This window comes from Chaetura pelagica, unplaced genomic scaffold (assembly GCF_000747805.2).
Source record: "Chaetura pelagica isolate M959 unplaced genomic scaffold, ChaPel_1.0 scaffold477, whole genome shotgun sequence".
NCBI classification, from domain to species: Eukaryota; Metazoa; Chordata; class Aves; order Apodiformes; family Apodidae; genus Chaetura; species Chaetura pelagica.
The window spans coordinates 819567-845844 of NW_009953956.1; the positions used below are offsets into that span (position 1 = coordinate 819567).

General features: G+C 41.0%; 1 protein-coding gene across 1 annotated transcript in view; it reads left to right on the forward strand.

Moving 5' to 3' along the window:
- DOCK1 (dedicator of cytokinesis 1) overlaps window positions 1-26278 on the forward strand; it is a 298906-nt gene that overhangs the window by 41407 nt on the left and 231221 nt on the right. Inside the window, exons 13-24 of the mRNA XM_010001879.1 lie at window positions 294-436; window positions 2826-2951; window positions 4314-4438; window positions 4742-4840; window positions 5749-5821; window positions 7565-7668; window positions 8125-8308; window positions 13860-13957; window positions 17223-17312; window positions 17786-17886; window positions 19670-19804; window positions 23775-23883. Of these exons, the coding sequence (XP_010000181.1) occupies window positions 294-436; window positions 2826-2951; window positions 4314-4438; window positions 4742-4840; window positions 5749-5821; window positions 7565-7668; window positions 8125-8308; window positions 13860-13957; window positions 17223-17312; window positions 17786-17886; window positions 19670-19804; window positions 23775-23883 (1387 nt within the window). The remainder of the gene's footprint in view (window positions 1-293; window positions 437-2825; window positions 2952-4313; window positions 4439-4741; window positions 4841-5748; window positions 5822-7564; window positions 7669-8124; window positions 8309-13859; window positions 13958-17222; window positions 17313-17785; window positions 17887-19669; window positions 19805-23774; window positions 23884-26278) is intronic.

A 26278-nucleotide genomic window follows, 5' to 3' on the forward strand; every position in this document is an offset into this window, starting at 1 on the left:
CAGGGGGTTCTCAGGTGGGAGGTGTCCTTCCTCTCCTCACCAAGTGCTCCTGGGGCCTGTGCATGCAGTAACAACCCAGGCGAGCTGCACTTCGCTGGGGTAGAGCAGCGTTCTTCTGATTAATGATCTTCCTCTGTCTTTCTTGTTACCTTTCCTGTCCTTTGTCTTGCGTCGACTAATAAACACTCTTTGTCACAACTATGATATGATCTTTTGTGTTCCCTTGTTACTGTGACTTCTGGTTTTCTGTGACCCTTTGTTTCCTGGTGTTGGTCGTCATGTGCATCCTCCAGGCTAGCGTTGGATGACGCCATTCGACACAAGCAGCTGAACATATCATCCCGTTTTTCACCCAGGGTGGCAGGGGAGAATGATTTCCTTCAGACTGTTATAAACAAAGTGATTGCTGCTAAAGAAGTTAACCACAAGGGTCAGGGTAGGTACTGTTCTTTTTATACACTCGTGTGCATAAAAACTGCTCCTCGCTTGATTTGCAGCGTGTGATAAGGTTAATTTTGGAATCAGGGGTGCATTATATTACCTTCCCTTGCTCATTGCTGTTTGGGAACATAAAATGTGTTTCCACTGTTTGTTCCACCTCTTCTCCATCCCTCAGGGCTTGTTCTGCTGTTCCCCCAGCCCACACCTTTCCCCTTTGCCCCATGTGAGCTCCAGAGATTGTTCATCCCTTCTCTGCATTGTCCATCACTTGGACATCTTTGTATTTCTGTACTGGGGAGTTGGCTCTTGTGCTCTTGAGCTTCTGACTTTGGCCTCCTCATGTTGAAGGGAGGGGTTTTCCCTTCCTTGTTTTCCTGCTTGGCAGCTGCACTTGCAGCATTTGGCTTTCATGTTGAAGGGAGGGGTTTTCCCTTCCTTCCCTTCCTTATTTTTCTGCTTGGCAGCTGCACTTGCAGCATTTGGCTCCCTCTCCAGAAGACCATGGCATTTCTCTCACTGGAGCTGGGAGGGGGAAGGATGGAGGCAGAGCAGGGCAGCCCCCTGACACCTTCTCTTACAGGCTGCTTGTGTCACCACTCCTGACTCTGCTGGCCTGAAGCTGAGCAAGCTTCCAGAGTTTCAAAAAAGAACAACTCCAAAAGCTTTGGGTTTTTTTGTGTGTCTGTGTATACAGAGTCAGTGTTGTGCAAGGTCAGGGCAGGGTTTCCAGTACACACTGGGTATGTGAATACCTGGATCAGTTTTAGGGAGTGTCTGAAGAATAAACCCAGGGAAAATGACATTTTTTTTCCTGAAAAAAATACTTCTTTGTTGATTTTTACTAATTAATATCAAATAAAAATCTAAATAAACTTGTAAATATTATGATTCCAAAAAGGATCACTTAGATCTTCTTTCACCCCCAGTTTTTCCCTGTGGCTGTTGTTTATTGGAAAGGAGGAAACATTTTCAGCTCCTTAGATTCATTTTGAGTTCTTTCCTTAAGAAAGGCACCCAAGCAGACAGAAAAGGATTAAGATTTGTAGCTTAGCCAGCCAGTGAAGGTGCAGTTACTGTTTAATGACATAGCAGTTGGAACCATCTCTGGCAACAAGTCAGCAAATAGCCTTTTGTAGGACATTCTGGTAGCAAAGAAAGCTGCCAAATGTATACACAACAAATAGGTAGCTAATTGTGTGTGTAACAGGATAACCCACAATTTGTTCTAGAGATAAACATTTTTAGGATATTTTTCACAGATTTTAATTTTGGAATTTTCTTCTGCAAATTGCTGTAATTATTTCTTGCTTAAACTTGATTGCCAGTCACTTTACCAGGTGTGTAAGACTTCTTAATTTTTTTTTTCCTGCCTGCTTTGGTATCTTGCAACAACTGCCTGATGTTAGTTGGCAAGCAGCAGCTTTTTAGTGGCTGCTTCTGCTACTGAAGAGAAAAATGTCAGCTGTGTAGAGCTGATGCTGTAGATTTCTTCATGCTCAGTGCAGTAAAAACAACTTAGGGGGGTGGTGGTGATGAATCAATTCAGGGTATGTGTTTGCTCTTGGCATCTTGATGTTGGTTGTAATACACAAGTTTCTCTATTCAAATCAGTGTTGCTACTTCTCTTTCTTCTTGTGGAAGATAAACATTTCATTAGAAAGAACTTGTGAGAGTTCAAAGGATAAGATACAAGCTTGAGGCAGTTCTGCTAATGTCTTAATAACTGTATTTCCACAAGAAGAGTTCAGTGAAAAGAGAAGGGCAGTTCTGTGAGGAGGTGGGATTCTTCTGGGGTCCCCCTGGCTTTGTGCCCAGGGCTCAGCAGGTTTGCTTCCTCTGTCACAGGGCAGACTTCAGCAGGTCCAGCTGATAACCAAGTGTTTCCTCCTTCCAGTCTGCTGTAGGGGCTGGCTCACCTGTTGTTCTTCCAAATGGAGACCTGTTGGATTGAAGTTTTTAGACTGTGAATAAAAATGTTGCCTTTAGTAAGTCAGTGTATGGGGACCTACCTGGTGCATTAAGACCTGCCTCCTCCGGGCCAAGATGCCTTCTAGATAATATTGCTGCAAAGTGCACAATATAAAGGCCTGAGTCCTTGTCTTGCACAGATTTCCAGTTTCCCAAGCCAGTCAGGGTGGGGATTTTAAACAGTTTTCCAGAAAGTCTGATATAATCTGACATACTTAGATGTGCTGACCTCATGTTTCTGCTTGAAGCAGTGGGATTTTTTTTGTGTTTTAAAATACTTTGCTCTTTATTTACAAAAAAATACACATTTCAATTATCTTAATGTACTTTCTTAGATTTCAGAATGTATAAGAAGAAATCTCCAGTGACTGAAAAAAAACCCCACTGGTTTAATAATTGTGATTTTTGCACAACAGGTTTGTGGGTGACTTTGAAACTTCTTCCAGGAGATATCCATCAGATTAGGAAAGAGTTTCCACACTTAGTGGACAGGTCAACAGCTGTGGCTCGGAAAATGGGGTTTCCTGAGATTATTATGCCTGGTAAGCCCTTGTGTGAATTAATGCTGCTTTGTTAAATTTTAGCATTGTTTAAATATCTCTGTATGTAAGCTTTTTTTTTTGGGAAAAAAGATAATTTGAGGTGTAGTGTGCATCAGAAATAATGAGTCATCAAAGGATTTTCTCATTGAAAATAAACTGCTTTGGTGATCCAAATGTGCTGCATCAATAAATAAAACTAACAGCTCTCTCCAAACCATGTGGTGTCACCTTGACAGTGGAGATGCTCCTCTTTCTCCAGTGAAGAAAAATGTATCCAAAATAATTGCTTCATATTTTCTCCCTAGTAAGGGTATTTATTAAACTTGCATCCTGTGATGAATCCAAACCAGAAAGGTTTTCCTGAGGAACAAGCTTTGATTTAGAGCTGTGTAAGTCTCTTAGGATTTGTACTGAGTTTGGATAGTATATTTGAAAGAAACTGTGGTGCCTTTTTTAATACCTATATTCATTGGATGTTCAGTTCTGTTCACAAAAAACAACCCCAAAACCACAGTGCTTCTTGAAATAAAAGCTGCCATAAGCAACAGACTACAGAAAATACCTTGCAGTGAGTGTCCTTCTTGGATTGCTGGACTCCAAAGAATCCACTAGATATTTCCAAAAAAGATCCCATCTCCAGCTCTCCCTGTCATTTCTGTGTTAGTCAGGTATTCCATTCTATGTCCAGCACAGTGTCAGTGCCTCAGCACCTCTGTTTGCTGTTGACCCCATGTTGGCTCATAAAGCATCTGCCTCATTAAATTACTGCAAATCCTATTTCCACAAGCTGTTTCCAAAATTTCAATTGAACTGGGGAGTAGCTGAGGACCATTTTAAGACACAAGGGTACATACAACCCTCCCCTGTAGCCCCCAAGCAGCAAAAACATCAGATCACCTCCCCACTTAATGAGTTAAAGAGACCTCTGTAGACTATGTTAATATTTTTAAATTGCAAAATATCTGTATATGGGATAAATTAATGACTGTGTTGAAATTAATCCTTTTGAATTAAGAAGGAAAAGTTGTATTAAAAAAAGCAACTGAGGTGGTTTTTGAGTGATAATGGGATGTACTCTTGATGATGATGTGATATGCTTGATTTTGTGTTTCTTGGATTCAAGTTGCTGCACTGAGTCGAGAGCTGAGACTTGACAAGTCTGAGCACAATTTTAGCTAACCAGCTCTTTTCAGTGCTACTAGCTTTGAACGTTCAAGCAGCTGTGGCTTTTAAATATTTTGCCATGTATGATTCCCTTACTGAAATGTGCTGATCCTTTTTTCTGTGCATCCTTGGTCTCACAGATCAGCAGGTACAGGTGGTAGAACTAGTAAGAACTTGGTGCTTTGCCTTGTCTTTCAGGGGACGTTCGCAATGACATCTACGTGACGCTGGTGCAGGGGGACTTTGACAAGGGCAGTAAGACAACAGCAAAGAATGTAGAAGTGACAGTGTCTGTTTATGATGAAGATGGCAAAAGATTAGAGGTATTAAAGTGTTTGATGTGTGGGTTTTTTTTATTTTTGTTACATGTCTGCTTAAGCCTTTTCAACTTTTTTATCTTGGTCGGCTTAAGTCCCTGTTTTTATTTACAACAAAATCCTCTCCTTTGTTATAACTAAATAAATCCTATCTTATCAGTGCATGCACTTTGATGCTCATTTCATCAGGAGCTTTGAGCATGGGCCATTTTGTCTCATTTTGACCTATTCCACTACTATTTTTTTCTTTGTTTGAGTGAAAAAGTGAAGTTTAAGATAGACATAAACGTTTCAATTTGTGTTTTCAAGAACGTTATTTTCCCTGGTGCTGGTGATGAAGCCATCTCAGAGTACAAGTCAGTAATATATTACCAAGTGAAGCAGCCTCGCTGGTTTGAGACTGTAAAGGTATTTAAACTGTTACATTATCTTCTGTGTGGGTTTATATGCAATTAATACAGGTTTTAGTGGGGAGCCTTGAGAATGAAAACTAAGGCAGTTCAGTGCTTGTGGTCCTTGGCTCAACTCAGGAAGTCTTTTGGAGACTCCTCAAAAATAGATTTGACTTTTATTGCATAATGAATTTTATTTAATCCTTTTGGTCAAGAAACTGTTATGGGGGCACTCCAACATGTGTTTGGGCGTGATTTATTCTGTTTCAATGAATCTGATCTAAAGAATTCAGATATGAAAGTTAAATTCTTCTCTGTGAGGTTGGTGAGACACTGGCCCAGGTTGGCCAGCCAAGTTGTGGGTGTCTTGTCCTTTAAAGTGTTTGAGGCCAAGTTGGATGGGGCTTGGAGTAACCTGGTCTAGTGGTAGGTGTCCCTGCCCATGCAGAGGGTTGGAACTGGATGATCTTTAAGGTCCCTTCTAACCAAAAGCAGTCTGGGATTCTATGAAAACAAACTTGCTGTGGTGATGAATTTGTCAGTCTTTTGGATTCTGGCTGATTAGTGCTTTAAGCTTGCTGGATTTGCTTGGGTAGTAATATTTTAGCTGAAAAGTCAGGTTTTAATGATACAAAGGAGGCTGATGTTAGCTTTATAAAATATAATCTGTCTAGTTTAGTCAGTGGGGGCAGTACCTATGTGCTGAGAAGGCACAAAGCTACACCCCCCACCATTGTGATTTTCCAGGGGGATCTGCCCTTTCATGCTCTTCTATGGCAAAATGAAGCTGGGACTTCCATTAAGCTTTTTGAAAGAGCCAGGCATACTGTTGAAAGGTGTTTAGATTGGATGTGGTGGTGGATGCTGATGGTTGAAGATGCTCTGCTGACTGTTTTCCTTTGTCCTCTTCCCCCACCCCTGCAGGTGGCAATCCCCATTGAAGACGTGAACCGCAGTCACTTAAGGTTCACGTTCCGCCACAGATCATCACAGGACTGTGAGTAATTTAGCCTTTTCCTTATGGGGCTTGTCAGCATCTGGTGCCAAAATCTGCTGAAACAGGCATAACATTCCTAATCTGTAACTGACTATTGTAATGGCTTTTTTTTTAGTACAGAGATAGGGGTTTTTTAATCTGCTTATTTTACGTTAGCATCCTGGCTTCTTTTTCCTTTTGCATCTTCCTCACTCTTACCCATCAGCATTAAATTGTCCTTTTCCTGCCCAGTTGTTTCTCCAAGTCAGATAAAAGGGCTAGTGAATCAAGCTTTTAGTTAGCAACTGACAAGGTTGTTGTAGTGTGTATCTTCAAGGGATGTGGATCGGGAGTTGTAAAGATATTTAATAACCCTGTGTGTGAAACATAAAAGTGAGAGTTTATAACGGGCTTGGCCTCAGTAATTGAAGACTTTAAGGATTTAGGAACTTGGCTTCTGCTTCTGGTTCTCAGACTGGCTTGTGGTTGTTTTGAAGTAACATTGGCCTAAAAGATATTTGAGAGCTTGTGGTTTTCCTCTGCTTCCCTGTGATGCTGGTGTCAGCTGAGTTGCTTTGAGCTGTTGAGGATGGGATGGAGACACCAGGCATCTTCCATTTGTCAGCAATTGCTTTGTAGCAAACTTTGAGGCTTGGCCTTTCTTGTGATGATGTTCATTCCATAGAGTGGTTACAGGGGCTGTCTCACTCGATAGGAAACCTTCCAAAAACTGCAGCAGAATTTTTTTCTCCAGACTAAATGTACAGAAAAGAGTGTTAATCCTTTAGTGAGTAATGACTAGATATCATTTAAGATGTGCAGCATCTTCATGTGCACTTACCTGTGCCATGTGTAGTAACTTACCCAGAGGGGTTATTTAATTCAAGGTGTATATTTTGCAACTTGATCATTAAGTAAAGATTTACTTAGTTCAGGTAATGATAGTTGCTAATGAAAACAATGTACAGAAAATTAGTGTCATTAGTGTCAAAATGATGGTGGTGCATCACAAATTACTAGGTTCAGAAATATTTTTGTGATTATTCAAATTTAAGTTGTCCATGGTTTAAATATTCATTGGAGGCTGTGCCTTAGAGCTGCAGGGCTTTCTCACAGGCTGCTCGGGCTATTTTAAGTTGATTATTTTTCCTTCAGGTTTTTCTTTATGATTTCTACTTGCCCCATTGCTTTGTTTTTTCCTTCTCTTGACAAGAGGTTTTAAACAATGAGAGCAAACTAAATGCATTTGCTAGTTCATCTTAGCTGTAGTGTGCGTCAGCTTTCAGAAACTTAAGCACTTCATCTGTGGTTGTAGTTGCAGTTGCTGATTTGGTTCTGATATTCCCCTTATAAATGATAGAGCCCTGATGAGATCCTCAGTGCTGATCTTTAAGTAATTGTTCTAGATACCAAGCACATTGCCACTGCAGCTTCTAACTCCAAAAAACCTGAATGTTATAAATGCATCAAATTTCTTTTTTGTTTTTAAGAAGTTGCTTTAATTCAGCTTTGAAAGTGATCACACAGAGCATAGAAATGTCCTGCATGTAGTTGCTTCTGCCATGGTCTGATTGTTGAGCATTTATTTCTCCTTTTTTTTGCTCTACCTTGAGTTTAGAAGACCCCCAATTTCTTGTACCTTTTTTCTGACTGAGAATCTTCAACTGTTGTCATTTGTTTATAGGTTATCCGTGCTTTTTGAGATTAGATGGACTGTCTGTATTAGTACCCAATACTTAATTGTGCTGCTTTGTTTTGTTACAGCCAAAGATAAATCTGAGAAAATATTTGCCCTAGCATTTGTGAAGCTCATGAGATATGATGGAACAACTTTGAGAGATGGAGAACATGACCTTATAGTTTACAAGGTAGAATTTTGAGATACTTTAGTCTTTCCAGAGTATCTGGCTCAGTGTGAGTCCTACAGCAGGGCATTATTGTTACAGAATTGCACAATTACTCTGTTATATCAAGCAATGAAATACAAGTACTGTGCAGTTTGCATATTTGGCAGACTGATTTTTAAACTTGGAGTATGTTTTACTGGCCATCTTTTAATTTTGATGGTGCTTATTATTGAGTTTTATGTGAGTTTTCATGTCTGGGAAATGTTTTTTCTCCAGCCCTTTTTACATCTGTCTTGACTTGAATCTGTGGACAGGCTAGTGCTGAATTACTGTTGTAAAAGACCAGTTGGGTGCCTCAAGTTCTGGAGCAAACCTAAGAAAATCCAGTTGCAGATAATATTTTTTTTTTATTATTACCAAGGCTTTTTACTAGATACTTGAGAATTGTTTCATGTTGCATTTAAAACACTACTGCAGGCAGAAGCAAAGAAGCTGGAGGATGCCTCCACGTATTTAAGTCTGCCATCCACTAAAATAGAGTTGGAGGAAAAAGGACACTCTGCAACAGGGAAGAGCATGCAGAACCTTGGAAGCTGCACCATCAGCAAAGACTCTTTCCAGATTTCTACTCTGGTTTGTTCAACAAAGCTGACCCAGAATGGTAAGTTCACAGAGCTGCTGCAGCTCCTGTGCTGCTGACCCTGCCTTTTTCACCCTCCTTCCTCTGAGTGGATGATGGGTTGTTTGCCACAAAGTCTTGGATTAAATTGTCTGGATGCAGCAAAAGCATCTACTTAGTGTGTGGACTGTTCAGCCTTTCTCTGCCCGTGGGCTTTGGTTTGCTGTAGAGCAGTACATGTCTAAGAAAACAGAAGAATCCCAAGTTAAATGGGAATATTATTTGTCATATCATTGAATATTGCAGTACAGTGAAAACAGGTTCTGTGGCACTTGATTTCTCTGCAGGTATGAATAATAGCACCGAGGAGGAGGATGAGTTTGCTTTCAAGAGTAGGTAATAGCACAGCTCTGCTCCCAGATGAGCTCTTAGGTTATTTCCAAGGTGCAATATTCATATCTTATGCCTGAAGAAAGCCCTGATGTTTTCTTGTGTTGGGCAGAAAGAATGAGAGCATGAGAATGTGCTACATGAAGCTCACACTCATGTTCCCACATCCTCACATGAACACAGAGTACCAGGAATGGAGCTGACACATCTTGTTCCTTTTAAAACTTGCCTTACATACATTTGTCATGTGTATTTGTCTGCTGGTTGGCTGCTTCCAAAGGCTTTGGGAAGCAGAGCTGATGGCAGCCAGCAAAGCAAATATTTCACATTTCCAGACTGTGCCCTTTCAGTAATTTCTGTGCTTCGTTGCCATGGAACAGTCCCTTGTTCTACCAGAAGTAGACAGTGTGGGTGGGTCATGGAGATGTGAGTGAGTCATGCCAGGGAAAGGGATCATTCCTTCATGACTCAGGAGAAGGGAGGGCTTAGTTCAGATACATATGCTGGGAGCTGAGGTCATGGATGAGGATGGGGGGGTTGGTGGGTGGGAATAATGATAAAATTGTCAAGTTAATGTGCCAAGCTCCTCTGTCCAGGGGAAGGTCTGTTCTGACTTCGTAGTCAACTCCAGTTTTCTTGCAGGGTTTTTCAGTGGCATCTCTGTTACAGGATGTCCTGGTGTTTGTATGCAGAGCACATCAGGTTCACTGCAGTCTGGCAGCCTTACAGCCTAACAGGGTGTTTAGCAAAGAATTTGGAACTGAATTTGGAATTCCATAGCAAAGATGGGGATCATAGCTCAACAGTGACACGATGGTGTGGGGGTTTTGTAGGACCCAGAAAGCAGCACCTGGAATGGAGTTGCTTTGTGTGTGTGATATGATTAGGGTTTGTTTTTTACTTCTAATGCTTATTAGAAGTTGGGATTATTTCAGAGTGATCAATATATTGATGTTGCTTTCACAGAACTATTGTTAAAATCAAGACTGAACATTATTTCATGCTTAATTTCAGTACAATTTGCTTTGAACTTGTGATCTCTATTCAATGTTATTGTTAATTATATTGTCTGGGAAACTTTTTCTGAAAGTTGCCAAAGCCTTTTCTTTCTTCAGAGTATGTTGACATTATTAAACAAGATCACCTTCTACCCTTCAGCAATTTAGAAAAAAGAAAAGAAAACCAAAAAATCATCATTAAATTCCTCCCTCAAGAATAATTCTTCATCTAAAAATTGGCAGCACTGTTCAAATTATAGTTTCTGAAACTAATTGGAACTTCTGTAAAGTTGTTTGTTGATATTCTTCCTTTTAACTTTCTTAAACATTAGTAAATAAAAATGCATGTTTATCCTCATTTACCAAAATGTTGAGCCAAACCAGAATTTTCTCCTTTTGGTCATCCATAATGGTTGTTTCTTCACCCTCCTTTTGGAGTTGGCTTTCAGAGACATTTTTAGCAATTCTGAAAGTATGTTAATAAATCACACAGCTCTCTCCTGCATTGTATTTGATGTTGCAGACATCTTTTTGTAGATGAGCTCTTTGAACACTCACTTGACTTCAGTTCTCTGTGAACCGTAAGTTATTAATGTTGCTTTTCTCTTAGTAATTGATGTCCTTAGCATCTGAAAAGTCTCCAAAATAGCAGCCTTGGCCACTGGTGAGACTTGAGCTATTTTGTTTGAGAGAAAATGATAGTATGAAAAATCTGCTTAGTTAACATCTGAGCAGTTGTTAGTGATTTATTGCAGAACGTGTTACAGCAACACATTGCCTGGCCTTTCCTTAGATTTTGCTTTTCACTTTGAGGAAGGGTAACAATGTAAGACCTCCTGAAAACAAGCAAGAGTCCCCCAACCTCCTCAGGACTCAATGAGATGATCAGGTCTTGGGGGCATCAGAGGTTCATGTTCATCATCACTTTGTCTCGTGGTCAGATTCTTCTCCTCTGCCAAGGCAGGAGACAATGTTCCTCCTCCCATATCCACAGGACTGTGGCAGTGCATGCCTTTATTTTCATGATGCTCTCAAGATTTACTGGGACAAATATGTCTTTTATGAGCTGAACAAACAGCTTTTTCTCTTTTTTCCTGATTTTCTTCGGTTTTCTTTGGTTTTTAAGGTCAGAAGTGATAAATCTAATCTTGTATGGTATTGGGATATCAGCTTGCAGACCACAGCATCTCAGTAGATGTGTCTGGGGTGGGAAGTGATGGCCCTTCTGTGATAGTAAAGTTGGTTTTGAATCCTTTCCTGAGGTCATGTCCAAGTCAGAGCTGTGTGTTGTTTTTGTTTGCCTTTTTCTGAGTAGCCTGTTGAGCTATGTCAAACTGAGGCCTTGCTTTCTCCTGCACAGGCAGGGTAGTTTTGGTATTTGGATCTTCTTTTTCTGCCAACTACAAGGTAGAGATTGCAGGAGATCCAGAAGGAGGGGCAAAATGGCATCAAAAGTGACATCCCCCCCCTTCATAAAGACCGCCTGTGGATAGTAAATCTTACCCAGGTCTCTTGTAGAACTATCAAAGTGGATGGCCTTTTATTATCAGGGTAATGGGAATAGACCTGAAATTGCTCTGATGGGCTTGCTGGGCAATTTTCCTGATGACCAGTACTCAGAGAGCTGTCCAGTGTTATACCTGTGTTGTTGCTGTTGTGAAGCATCCAGGGTTTCTGTAAGGTTTGTTGAGAGTATTTTTGTGTCCTCTGCCTGAAGGAGTCAAGCCTCTAGTTAATAGTGACTGTTACTGATCTGGAGTCAAGATTTCAAGGAACCAAAGAGACTGTCCTTCAGAAAATAGTTGAGAGGAATTTTACTTAATCATATAGCACAAATTGAAAAGAAGTAAAAAAAAATAAATCAGGTGTTACCATGGCATAAAAATTGAGATGTTAAGACAGGATTAAAATAAAACAAGTAATTAAGCATGGAAAAGCAAATGCTTAGAGTCAAAAGTGAAGATCATTACAAAGAACACATGGAAATGTAGAGTGGAAGTATCTGACTTCAGTGACTGGGCTGTGGGGAAGGTCTGGGTATCTACAGGGAAACCTTTGCATGAGTGCAGGTCAGGGAAAGTATATAACCAAGAAGTTAGACCATTGACTTCTAATTCCTAAATAAGATGTAAATGAAAGTCTTAGTATGTAGTCAATATAATCACTAATTACCTGAAAGCAGAGTTGCTGGTGGCTACTTGGCAGGCAGGGTGTTTGTTCTAAGTCTTTGGAATTGACAAGTCTGCTTCCTCTAATGCCTCCTGATCACGTAACTTTCCCTTGATCTAGGCTGACTAGGCAGTAATTACTGTTTACTGTAGGTTAAAATACTGTTTTAGATTTCCATTTTGTTCTGCTTATTGAGTTATTGTTTACCTAGACCTAATAAAAGAGCAGGACTCCCTGGCCAGCTGGTACCTGGCAGGGGTTCCTGCCCGCAGTGGCACTGAGGGCACCTTTGTGCTGTGTGCTGGAACTTCTGCTTCTCTGGCACTTGGGCTGCTTGGATGTTGCTGTGCACATGGATGTTCCTTTGCTGTGTCATCACGCTGAAAACACACGTGGGTTTGTTTTCTTGGGGCAGCACATGAAGCCGTGCAAAGTCGGGGGGCTAGCTTTTGTTCAGATCATGGCTTTTGTCAAGCTGGTGCCTTTTCAGAATTCAGACTGAAACCAGATTCAGTGGCAGAAAGCTGATGGAAACATTCATGAAACACTTTGGACAACTCATAGAAGGACTTTTCATTCCAGAAGCAATTTTTCTGAGATTCTGGTTTCAGCCTATAGTTTTTCTTGTAGGATACATTAAAAAAAATAAATAAAGAATTGAGGGCTTGGGTTCTTCAGAGCTGTGATGTAGTAAAGTACTCTTAAATTCCACTCCCAAAGAGATAGCTTGGTTTGAGTGTTGCTCAGGGGGGTGTTTACCTCAACAACTGCAGTTCATTCCACTAATAATAATTTTATTGCTTAGAATGCAAGATTTTGGGGAAAGTACAGGAGCTGCTCTGGGTCTCTGCGTGTAATTTCCAGGATACACTGCAGAAGCATGTCCTGGGAAATGCTTTGTTGGCTGTTTGGAAAGTCTGACGAAAAGAAGGGGGTATTGGTTGGAAGAAACCATCTATCCTTACTGTTTAAGAGTTCCATGGGGCAGAATTCACCTAATATTAACCATGCTGGGGTGGGTAATGGGCAGTAATAACCCAGTGGCTACACTGAAGGTAGACACTCCAGGATCTTCTGTTTCTCTCTCTTTGGGGTCTTCTACTGAGGATACCTTAGGGGTAGTTAGTGCTGAAGACTATCTTTTAATGAACAGGGAGGAATTTCCCCCTGATGCTAGTTTGGCTAAGGCAGGATGAGCTTGGGGTGTTGGGTTTGTGGAGGGTTTAGGTCACATCTCAACAAACACCAGGGTGTGTTTCACTGACCGGTGCTCCTGTGGGGTTTGTTGGTATTTCTTAGTGTGCTTATTTGCAGGGGAACTTTGTCACCAGTTGTGACTTGTGTGTGAAGTTTTTCTTAAGCTGGAAAAGGATGATGACTACTGCAGGAGGGAGAGCTGGCCTTCTGTGTTTCCTTACCTATCAGTGAATGATGAAATGACACAGTCACAACTGGGGGAACTAGAATTTTGGGAAGAGACCATTTGCAGCTGGTTTGTTTTGGGATATGATCTGTATCCTAGTTCTCCATTACTTGGAAGCAACCAAGCCATTTGGGCATTGTGAGTTATTAAGCAGACAGCTTTCCACTTAATTAACTTTAGTTTGCAACTGTTTGCCTTGCATTGTGCCTCATTTTCTTTTCCATTTATTCAGTGAGAGCAAAGAAGGTAGAAACATGGATGCTGGAAGAGTCACGACCCTGTAGATCTGGCTGTGTTGGTGGCTGACTAATTTCATTTTGGCATCTTTTTCTAAACACACAACTGGTGTGTGCAACAAATTAAAACTGAGGGATCAGACTTGCTTGGCCTAGATTTTAATGGTGACATTTCAAAAGCTGGCTGCTGTTTTGAAACCCATTCAGAGTTGTTTCTTGATAGAAGTGTTGTACTAGGTCTCTGCACACTGAAAATACATTGTTGTCCAGTGAAATGGCTGACCTAAGGAATTAAACCTGTTTGTCCTGAATATGGGTATGGGGTGTGAGGGAAGAGAAATACCCTGCATGATGGGTTTTTTGTTTCTTACTCCTAGTTGATCTCTTGGGCCTTCTGAAATGGCGATCGAACACCAACCTGTTGCAGCAGAATTTGAAGCAGCTGATGAAAGTTGATGGTGGTGAAGTGGTTAAGGTAAAGAATGTCTTTAAAATAGATTTGTCATCATTACCTTGCTGAATCACATATTTTGAAGCAGTCATATCTTTTTGTTCTTACCCCACCCCTACCCCTTACTGCAGAGGTTTGCATATTAAATTGCAACCAGGTGCCTCTCAGCCTTGTGGATGCTGGTGCCCTTCTCCCTGCCCTCAAAGAGTGTTTCAGATGTTGAGGACTGGTAAAACACACATGAAAAGCTAATTTCTGAACATGTAGGGTGATTTTTTTTATAGGTCTTCGGTGAATTTTTTATGTGCAGGTACGTGAAGCCAAAGGGCATTTTTCTTTGCAAGATTAAAACATGTTGCAACTTTTACGTGATAATGTTAAATGTGTTTTCCATACATGGATGGGGATCACAATCCTACTCTGTGCTGCTGCTGTGTTCAAGTATTTCCCCTGAAAACATTTAGCTGAGCCAAGTTACTTATATTTGCCAAGGCCACTGAATGATGATAGAGACCTACATAAAGAAAGATTTAACTTCGTAAAAGACTAGGCTGGGACTTTATGGACTATGTTGTAAAAAATAAAATCTAAGAGTGTCAGAAGATGCAATGTCTTGGACAGATGTCCCTTAAGGGCCTGAAGTGGTGTTTTCTTGCTTCAATGGGTTGTAATTTAGTTAATAGAAGCATAATGAATGTCTCATCTTGAAGTAACTTAAAACATCTGAGCCTACTGATGCTGCCTTTTATTAAGCAGGGTGAAAATAGTATCTCACATGATTATTTTTTTTTTTCAGGAAGGTTCTTCCTGCTGCTCTTGTGGATCATTAGATAGCTAAAAATTTGACACTGGTATTTGCCTCTGCCAAGCATTGTCATAGTTTTGTCCTTTGTAATTTTTCCCTCTTCTCCAAATGATACTAGAGTACATAGAGCAGGTTACTGCCTGATGGATATTGCTGATTTTTAGGCTGCAGCACAAGGAAGGTTCCAGTAAAAGCAGTATCAGTGTGTTCTCCAGCTGGCACATGCTCACCCTCCCTGTGCTGTTGCAGGACTTGTATGAAGTCATGCTCCCTTCTCCCTGTTGCATAGGGATCTGAGCAGAACTTGATTTATGCACAGGACAGAAGAGCGAATGTTTGTTGCTATCTTCACCAATTTTTTTTTCCAAAGTCCATTGTTTGATATCCATCTGTTCCAGCAATGTTCAGAAAGTCTTGGTATGGACTGCTCTGTTGCACTTCCATAGTCTGCAGTTTGTAACTGTTCCTTTGTATTCCTTCAGCTTTTTTGTCCTTTGTGTTTTTAAATATGATAGATGGTACAGGCTCTCTATCCTACAAAATCATGCATTTTATAAAACATATTCAAATATTCTGTTAAATGGTTTCTTTTTTTTAATTTTGTTTAGAACTCCAGTAAATTCCCTCTGCCTACTGTAGTTCATTTATCATCAAGTAGAGATAGCTGAGATACCCATCCTGGGCCTGAGAGCCTCAGCAGTGTATGGGAAGTGTAAATGTTATCTGCCTTGAACAGAGGCTCTGACTCCATTTATGCAGAGTCTATAGGATATGAGAATGTAAACTAATGGGCTGGAAATACTAGCTCCCTACCTGGGAACTGTTTTCCTGCCACTTTATACAACAAAAGCCTCTCTCCTGTATTCTTGCTGTTACGTGAAGTCCTTGTGAACAGATTTTAAACTTGAACTCTATTAATGGAAGTCACGAGCTGCATTTCCTCCAGAAATGAAATCTGAAACCAGCTGCAAGGATTTTGGATTTCTGGTTTTCCATCTTAATATTAGTAGCATGAACTGTGGCTCCCAGTTCAATTGTTTTGAGGAAGTTGGCAGTCAGCAGTGTTTAATGAGCTGCTAAATGGAGATTAATTCTTGAGATTTAACTCTGGATTTAGCAGATAGTCCAAATGAATCATGTTTGATCCAGGAGACTCATTGCATAGATGAAAATTTGTTAGGGAGGCAGGTGGGAGTCAGGCTGTTTCTCCCTTGCTTCCCCAATGCATAGAGGATCATAGAAGACTTTGAGTTGGAAGGGACCTTGAAGATCATCTAGTTCCAACCCCCCTGCGTGGGCAGGGACACCTCCCACTAGACCAGGTTGCTCCAAGTCCAAAGGCTTTATTGCAAGGGAGAAGACTGAAGATGGGTGAGAGACTGGCCAGAAAAATTTGGCACCACACATGGCTCTGGATTTTAGATGAGAAAATCTCACCCTTTACTGCCTGGCCTATATTACTAGTATCTATAATCACTTTGGTTTTGTAATTGCAGTCTTTGAAATCGGTGCCTTGGGTTTGTTCAGACTTTCTCTCCCAGTTGTACCTTGTCTCATCTACACAACACAAGCCATTTTTACTTCATTTGAGACAGACTTGCTGTGGAGCAATCCATGCTGAACCCCTTCTCTTTCAACCAAAGCAAACCCAAGTTGAGGCCATGGTCCATTCTCACTCATCCTTGGAGGAGCCCATTTTTGTGTCATCTGGTGGAAGATAATGCTCAGGCACAGAACCCCATGCTGATAAAGTGAACATGTTGAGTATCTCTGGTCTGTGCACGTGCTCCTTGTCACTGGGAAGAAACAGTGTCATGATTCATGCATAAAACAACAGCTTTTGTCCCTCTGCCTAACTTGGGCCCCCTACACTAATCTGCTTTTACTTTGGTGCTGTGCAGGGCAGGGTGTCCAGCCAACTGGCTGGGGAAGACTCTTCCTCTCCTGCAGTGCTGTAGGTGTGGGGCTGGGGCAGGGGGCTGTGTGCTCTGCTGCCCACCTGCATGGAGGTGCTCCTTGGTCTGAGCTCCTGCAGGTGTGCAGAGCAGTGTCCTGGGCACTTTGCTCAGCTCAAGACCACGGAGGATGACTTGATTTGTCTGGCATGAGACTGGGTTGCTTTTCTGGTTTGTGCTCTGAATCACCAGTTTTCAGGAGCTGCATGATCCCCTTGACTGACTGTTGAGGCTGAGTTTGGAAATGTGTTTTTTGTTTATTCACTACAATAGCTGAAACTCACTGTTCAGGTGGACCAAGTGTGATTTCTGACCTTCTGTCTGTTTGAGTGATATGGATCCATAGATAATCAACTAAAAGATGATTTGCTGAAAACCAAAATGCTACCTTTTCCTTTTTTTCAGCTAACTTCTAAGATGTCATTACTTTGTAAAATACAGAAATGCAAGCAAGTATGTCTGTAGAAACCTGTTACATCTGAATTTCATTTTTCCAGTAAAAGGTGATGAATTGTGTGTTTGTTTGTAGTTTCTTCAAGATACATTGGATGCACTTTTTAACATAATGATGGAGAACTCGGAGAGTGAGACATTTGACACGTTGGTGTTTGATGCTTTGGTAAGTTTGCAGTGTGGATTGAATGAAATGTAGGCACTGCAACAATGAATAAATCAACTGTAAAAGCTACAATGAAGATTACTAATGAAACGTCTTATTAGCTGTAATTTATTATTTAATTTAAAATGCATGTAAGATGTTTATATATGAAATTTTAGATGGCCTTGATCAAAAGAGGACTGGATGACATCCTGGCATCCTCCCAGAAAAGGTGGTAGCCATCAAGTCCAGTGTTTTTAGTATATGAACAGCAGAATTTAGGGTAGAAACAAAATTTATGCTTGCAACAGAAAACTTCATTATGAGCAAGAGGTTTTTCACACCTCACAGGGAGAATATTGATATATTGGGAGGATAATCAAATGCCAACATCTGTGTTTTTAATGGTACTCAGGTATCTTACCTGAAAATAATGGTGGGTGAATTATTAAAGATTTTTGAGTGTATTGCAGTAATTATGTTGTTTTTTTCAGGTGTTTATTATTGGACTCATTGCTGACAGAAAATTCCAACATTTCAATCCAGTCTTGGAAACCTACATTAAGAAGCATTTCAGTGCTACTTTAGCCTACACGTAAATTAAAATTACTTTTTCTGATGACTTGTACATCTTTTTCCAGAGAATGTAACTCAATTACTCGTTGATGTGGCTTAATTAGGAATTTGCCTGTAGAGCTTGGGAGGGTGGGAGACTGGAGGTAGAGTGTTGTTCTCTCCTGAATTAACAGTAGTGAAGCATTCAGTCACTTGCAAGAAAGTCACCTTGGTTTTGTTGTACTGAGGGAGGGAATGATTTGACTATTTCAAGAATTATTTTATAAGACAAGTATTCATAAGCAATTCTCAGTCATACTTGAGAAAGAGATCATGGCCATTTAAGATGCTTCAAATACATCTTGTTTGGTGCATTAAACTGATGTTCTACCCTATCTTATCTGAGTTCCTGTCACTTTGGGGAGGAAGAAGTGAGTAACACAAAATAAATATCCATTATACTTGTTGTCTAAGTATTTCTTGGCAGTTTGGTTCTTTGCTGCTGCCTCAGACTATTAATGTTGGAGAAAAAATAAATGTAATGGATATCTTTATAATGTTGGGAAGAAAACAAATCCAAAGCAGGAAGCCTGCTGTGTACTCTGCTGTTACACAGTCTCTCTTATGTGATCTGAAAATGTTTGAGAAGTATTGATTTGAAGCAGTGAGGAGTCAGGCCTTTAGTGAGAGCTTTGATGTTACAGTCACTTCCCTGAGTTACAGCCACTCTTGCAGCCTTCATGTGAGATGGGTAAAGGATGCTTCATCCTTCAGCACTGGGCTTCATGAGTGAGAGCTGGAAGGGGCCCTTTCCTTTCAGGCAGGGAGAGCATCCTTCCCTTCCTTAGATGTGGGAGGCAGAAGCAGGTGGTGCTTGAGGATGCTGTAAGATGTGAATTATGGGTTGACTTGTGGGCATGACAAATCTGTGCCCCCTCCCTGCCTTGCAGTACCCAAGTTTAAATGTAGAACATCTCTATTTGCAATATCTAAGTGATCACTTGAAATTCAGTTTACTCCTGTTAAAAGAAATGCACATATATCAAGATATCTGTTGTCTTAATATTATATCCTGTTAGTGCTACATCATGTTCTGCTATTTACTTTTAGTGTGAATGTTGAAAAACAGTGTAGCTAGGATGATCTGAAATGGGATTGCTTGTAGTTGCATTCAAATTGTGATTCATATACATGGGAAGGGAGGGAGGTGGAATGGTATTATTCTACAAATTGTTTCACTTTCAAGTTTGATAGACTTGAAATGGGGAATATTTCCAACTGGTGTTATATACATTTTTGATAAAGAAGTTCTACCCCAAAAGCCATGGGAAGGCTGTGTAAAGGGGAAGCCTTGCTTAATGAGGAAACTCCCATTTTATGTATTTTAATTTGTACAGTTTGTATTTCATTATTTTTATTTTGATTATTGTTAGGAGTTGTCATGACTCCTGTGTGATGTACTCTAGGTGACCCTGCTCTGGCAGGGGGGTTGGACTAGATGATCCTTCGAGGTCCCTTCCAACCCCTAGGATTCTATGATAATAGCCTAAATCTGCATATATCTAAATATCCACCAGAAAATAAGTCTTTGCAGTATTGCTTGTATGTTGAGTGCTGTTATATTCTGTGCTTTTCCTTTTTTCCCCTCAAGAATAGGCTGCAGCTACTTACCTGCCAAAGCAGGAACATAATGAGTTTATTAGTTGCATAATTAATTCTGTTGCTTGGGCACATAATCTTTCTTTAAACCTTTCAAAATTGAAGTTGTCCTCTGTGAGTTTGCCTCTAACTTGTATGTTTGTTTGTTTTTTGTCTTCAAACAGAAAACTGACTAAAGTTTTAAAGACATATGTGGATAATGCTGAGAAGTGTGGGATCACTGATCAGCTCTTCAAAGCTATGAAAGCTTTGGAGTACATCTTCAAGTTCATAGTGAGGTCCAGGATCCTGTTCAATCAGTAAGTATATGGTGAATGCTGAAACCTCCTCTGATTCCCCTTGAGAAGATTGTTCAGGAAGTGCCACAATTACAGCACCACAAGTGAAACTTGCTCAATATTACACTGTTTTAGAAGTATCTTCAGTTCCTACATTTCATTTTGGGAGGCAGCTGTTCCCCAAGAGTGAGCAGATTTCCTTAATCTTGAGCCCAGCTGCACGGAAAGTAGTTAACAGAAGAAACCTGTGTCAAACTGAGATGGGTATTTTACATAGCAGTGCACTGCTAAAATGATGTGGTGCAGCTTTCTACAGTTTAGGGCTCTGAACAAACTAAACTTGCCACTGTTCAGGGAACTTTTCAGTCACAGTACTGGACTGTTAACAAAGGTTGAAGGTACTGAGTAGCTGTATAGCCCTGTCCCTGTCCCCGTCCAGAGCTGGGCTTTGCTGGTGGCTGTCCTTAAATGGCTGCAAAAGTCTGGGAAGGTGAAAGTAATGGGATTTTTTCCACAAAGCAAAGGGACATGTTTTCTGGATGGGAGACTTGGTGTCTGTCTGTGTGTGGTGCCTGCAAGGTGAGGGGAGAAGCTGTGGTTTGCAGAGGGGTTTATTTGTGGGTCAGACATGGAGAGGGAGGAGTCAAAACAGGTGGATAGTGAGCGGGGGGAAAGGAGTGTGAGATGCACCTTTTTTGACATGCTGCCTCCTAAAAGAAAACCACAGTTATTGTTGGAGTTAAACTCCAAGAGCCTGGAGCCCCCTGGGCCCCTCTCCTGTCAGAGGCAGAAGCTGCTGCTGGTTGGTGTGTCAAGCCCTGCAGCCTCCACAGGTTTCAGGGAGCAAGGTGGAAAAGAGGGATGCAGAAATCTCCTCAAGAGTGGTATTATTTTTGATAAGAGCATCATTTGGGTTTCTGTAAAAGCTCTTTTTATGCCTGCTGGAGGCTGTTTCTGCTCCCCACTTGACCTCCTGCATGGTGAACTGCACAGACTGACTCACCAGTACGGTCTGCAGAAGGCCTCCATCTGTAGAGTCAAGCATAAATAATTCTGAGTTAATCTGGAAGTCAGGGCTGTATTGATACACAAAATATTACATACGTTGTCAACTTGTTTTATAACTTGTCTTAATTTAGATTCAATCCTTTTACTTGTTAGCGATGATAACAGCCTTATTACAAGGGATTTATGTGGAGCTCTGAAGCTACCACCTCCACCAACCTTTTTTCTAAATTATAGATTGTAATTTATTTCTATGGGACTCTTGCTGTGAGATTCATAAAACACTGAATGCCACTTAGACTGTTGCAGGCCCTACAAATCACTTTAAAACAGAAAAAAAAATAAATGATCTCTCGCTGCAGATTAGATTAACAGATAATATGACCCTCTAGTATTGGCCGTTGGATTTCCTCGTGTTAAGCACTGATTCACAGTTCTTTAGCTTTGGAAAGACACAGCTCTCAATGACAAGGGATTAATCAGGGAAGCTCCTGAATGCTGAATGACACCATGATTTGTTCTACTGTAAGACTTAAATCCTGCCCGAGGTGTGCGATTTGAAGTGATTATAATGCAGAAAGTGTGGCAGCCTTCTGAAATATTGGCAGGGCTTTACTGAGAAATTGCAACGAGGAAGCAGAATCTTTTATTAAAAAATACTACTTTTCTTTTTTTTACCTTTAGTAATATGCTAGTGGACTGAATATGGAGCATTTTAGTAATGTGATTGCAGGCAAGCTTCAGTTGTAGTTGAATACACAGGAGCCTCGTTCATCTAGTCAAAGCCTTGTGGCAAATCTGTTTGTTCTGTATATCAAGGTTTATAAAGGCAAAATATTACAAGTGAACTTTAGAAATACATTTATTTCATTTACTCAGAAATGATCCCAGTGGTTTTGTTGCATGACAATAGTCTTAACATTTGGAGGGCAGTGCTAGAAGGGTGAACTTGGTGGAATCCTGGTTTTCTCATAGGTGCAGTGTTTTTGTGCATGATCAGGTGTATTAAATAAATGGATAAACAACTGACAATAGAAACACATTTGTGACTAACTTGTTTATTACAACTTCCTTTTTGAAACACAAAGCCTTTTGTCTGGAGCAGTTTGATTTATGGGACTGTCAAGCTTAGTTACTCCTTATGTTGTTATTAGTTTCCCCTCTCTAATCTGTTCAGGGGGACCCTGAAATCCATTATTGAAATTGGGAGTTAACAAGTAATTTGTCCTGCATAGCCCCCAGTTTTAGCCTAAAAGAGGAATAGACATTTGCAAAGCAAAACAACACTATTTTTTTTCTTTATCATTCATTTCCCCTGTGTACTGGTTAAATAGCTTTTTTTAATATCTGTGTCTCCCAGAGGCTTATGAACATGGCATTAGGAGTGATACACATTAGCTTCAGCATAAAGCAGCAGCAGCAATGTTCTGAACTCCATATTTATCTTAAAAAGATAAGCCCCTTCTGTAGTAGGTGGTCCATCATGGTATCTGAAAACATGAAGAAATCATACTATGGCTGTTTGTATGAGATCCCCCAGTGTGGTGCTCTTTCTGCAGACCACATTCGAGACCTTACTGGGTTTAATTCCAGAAGAAAATGAACAAAAGAGAGGGGGATTGAACTCTTGCTGGGAGCTGCTGTAATGGGTCTTAGTGCAAAGTGTTTAGGTGAGCTCAGGGATAGAGCTAGTGGAGTCCAGGAGGACTTTGGAAGCCCAGTTGCTGTTGAATGAGATCCTTGGGGGCAAACAAAGCCTACTGGATAAGCCTGGGGTTTAAGCTGGGAAAAACCTCCCATTTGGTGTTCATAGGCAACACCCCTGTTTATATTTAACCTGGTTGCCAGGCCCTCCTGGGCTTCCTTTAAGCACTGATCCCTGTTTTTTTTTTATTTGGGTCACATTAAGTCTGTGTGGCTGATACTCAAGAAGTGTTTGCAACAGCCCTTTGTGAGGAGCCATGTAGGTGAGTCAGACAAATCATCTAAAGGGGGGAAAAACACTGGAGGGATTTGTGGGAAGCTAGTGGCCTCCCTTTCTGTCTCATAATGAGAATTGTCTCATCCTACACCTGAACCAGAGATCACTTAAAATTGTCAGGGTTGTTTCAGGAGCATTAATTCCTGTGCTGTATTCAACCAAGTGTTCCACGTTCTTCAACCTGGCTGTGTGGTTTTTTTACTTCTGGTGTTGCTCAGGTATCTCAGGGCAGCAGGGAGAGAGGGGTTGCTGTGAGCAGATCCTCTCTGAGGAGCCTCTCCTGAAGGCACAGGGACCTGCCTTGTTGATTTCAGCTGGGGCTTAGTCATTCTTCTGCAGCAGTGGTACTGGCTGGATGGGAAACCAAACCTTAACTAGTTTAGTGTCAGCAAGCTAGACATTAGAGGTGAAATGGATTTTAACTTTAGTGCTCCTTTCCCATGGGAGAGAAAAGGTGTTTTATCAGCAAATAATGAGTTGATGGGCTTTTTGTTTCTGTCACAGAGCTTAGGGTCACTCACCTTAGGCCACTGGTAGATTTTAATGATTGCTGGCAAGTTGTCTGCATGCTTTCTGGCTTCCAGATCAGAGAGCTGCTTGGCATTGGTCCTCCCAGACATCTGCTGGCTCTTGTGCAGGGTGAAGAGATTTTATTCAATTGCTGTGTCAGAACATGGAATTGGGTCATGGCTGAGGGATTCTCTGTGACTTGAAGGCATAAACAACAGTCCTGGATCTGGATTTTCACATAGAAAGCTTTAAACTAAAAACATGATGTTCCTGCTGGGCCAGACTGGTCAGTCTACCTTGTATTTGGATTCTTGTGAAAGAAAACTTTTGGGTCAGTGAAGAAACTTGTAAAATTATTAAAGTAAATGCAACATATTACAATCTGCCATTTGAACAGTTGTTGTTGTGGTTTTTTTGGTAGTTTTTTTTTTGAATGTATTTAAACATATTTCCATTTTAGTTGCTTTGTGCTTATGAAACCTGACTCTTTTTCAGACTTTATGAAAACAAAGGAGAAGCAGACTTCAGGGAGTCTCTGCTGCAGCTCTTTAAGTCCATCAATGAGATGATGAGCAGCATCTCTGATCAAACTGTCATAGTGAAGGTAGGTTCTTCACAGGTCTCCATCATGGCTCTGCCTTTGAATCCCTCAACCACAGCAGTCAAAGTGTGTGCTACTGTTGGTGCCCAAGAGCATATTTTACATCAAACTTGGCTAATACTTAGTGCTTTTAGTTTGTAACTAAGAATGTACTTCAGACAAACTTACTTAAATTGCTGCAAATACCTCACTTTTTATTTTGAAAAGAGAGCTTAGGAGTTAAATGCCATTTGGCTTATTTAACTTGTGTAACCTTAGTGTTAGGGGATTTTTTTAAGGCATTATCTGTAAGATGTTGATGCCAGTGTAGATCCTCATAGTATGCATTTTTATATTCATATTTGTCCTCAGCTGTTCAGGAACTTCAGTATAGTATCTCCAGCCCTAGGATATATTTTTCATGGCAGATCAGTAGGCACGCAGCCAGGAGACTCCATACCCTTCTTCTCTTGTCCCTTTGAAACACTATCTACTTTGGGTAGTGGTGGTTGGCTCATGGAATTGGGAGCAGGATCTCTGACCTCAAATGAGCAAATGTGTTGATACCACAGAGGGGAAGCACTTGGTTATAGGACTGGTGGGTAGGTTTCTGTATCTAGGGGAGTCTGGTCAATGTGCCAGTATCAGTCTCATGTCCTGTTGGTGAGTCTCTCACTGTGGAAAGGTACAACAACTGTTATAAAAACACATTGGATAAAGCTACACTTTGAAGTTCCCCTGTGGTTCCCTGTAGAATTTATAAAAGAATGTGACTCTTGGCATTGCTGTGCTGAAGCAGTTGAGAGATGATAACCAGAAACAGGGTAAGAATTGGGGTTGATTTTGGGAATAGCTTGACAATCTGGTTGCTCCTGCTCAGATGTGCAGTGGTTGAGCAGTAGAGGAGACTTTATAGCAGCTGGGAGGCAAAAATGAAGGCATTGGCAAAGTGCTGTGCTAGTGCAGGAGGTTGCTTGGTCAAAGACACGGGTCATTTGTAGCTTGCATGCAGGTCTGAGGCTGGTAATGCCATGCTGAGCACACAGCAAAAAGAGATAATGGGGATGAAGCTGCTGAGTTTGAATATTTTAGGCAGAGAGATGGAGGCTGTGTCATCAGATAACAAAATGGGGATATTACATGTTTCAAGAAAGCTGTATTTTCATTCGACTGACAAGCCATGTATCCTGAATGGAAATGAGGGAGTTAGAGTCAGTGACTCAGTGTGTGTTATCTGGTGTTTTACAAATAGGATGTGCTCAGATGACGAGGATGGAATGTAAGAGTTATTTTCCCTAGACTCCCTTGTAAGGCCTGCTTCAGGAAGGCAGATGAACATGAGCCTTTTTCTTTTCCAGCAGTTTATGCTTTGAAAAACAAATGAAAAATAGATTTGGTTGCCTTCACCTGAGGTACAAGAAGACAAATTTCCTAGCAGAGGAGAGAGAGATGACACTGCTGCAGTGTCTGTCCTAGGCTGTGTATTCTTTCCCATTTAGGTCTCTGCAGATGTGTGTGGAGCACATCTGCTGCCTGCATTTGGGTCCCTGTCCCTGCAGTGATCTGGCAGGTAAAGCATTGACAGATGAGCCAGAGTGGGGTTGCCCCAAGAAGTGGGGTTGTCTGAGAAGTGTGCTTGTGAATGCCTTCCAGAAGCCTTGATAACCTTTCATTAGTCATCATTCAGTGCTTTCATCTCCTGTGGACTCTTAATTGCTTACCTTTTAGAGGATGGAATTGTTAGCATTGGCTCTTTGCAGCTGGGGAGATTGCTCTTAATATATTCAAATATCCACTGAAGCAATACAGGTTTTCTCAGTAACTAGAAAAGGATGGTTCTATTACAAAGAATGAAATTATTGAATAGATGGATAAATGTGAGGTATTTTCAAGAGGTTGATCATGGTTGCTGTGAATCTTGCCTGAAAAAGCTGTTGAAGTCCCAGGCTGGTGTCTGTAACCGTGTAAAGTGGACATGACATTACAAGCTTGATTTGACATTTTTATCAGTGAGCTGCAGTTGGTAGTTGGTTAACTCACCATGTTAGTGGTGAGGAATGTCAGAGGGACCTCACAAAACTGAGGGGGCTAAAAGGTGAGCAGCAAGGTAATGTAAGGCAGAGCATCTCAGGAAGAGTAAATGAATCCCTGTATGGGGCTCTCCTTTGGGCTGGCAGTTGCAGCCTGGGGAAGACACCTCAGAGTCATAGCTGAAATCTCTCCAGGTCAGTCATTCCACCTGCAGGGGCAGGGGAAGAAGCAACAGGATGTTGGGTGTCAGCCAGGGGGATAATGAGAACATGGCAGGGCTTTCATTCTGATGATAATGAGAACATGGCAGGGCTTTCATTCTGTTGTTAGCCTCGGTGTGTCTGTACCTTGTGTGCCAGGTGCTCTTCTGGTCCCTGTACCTACAGAG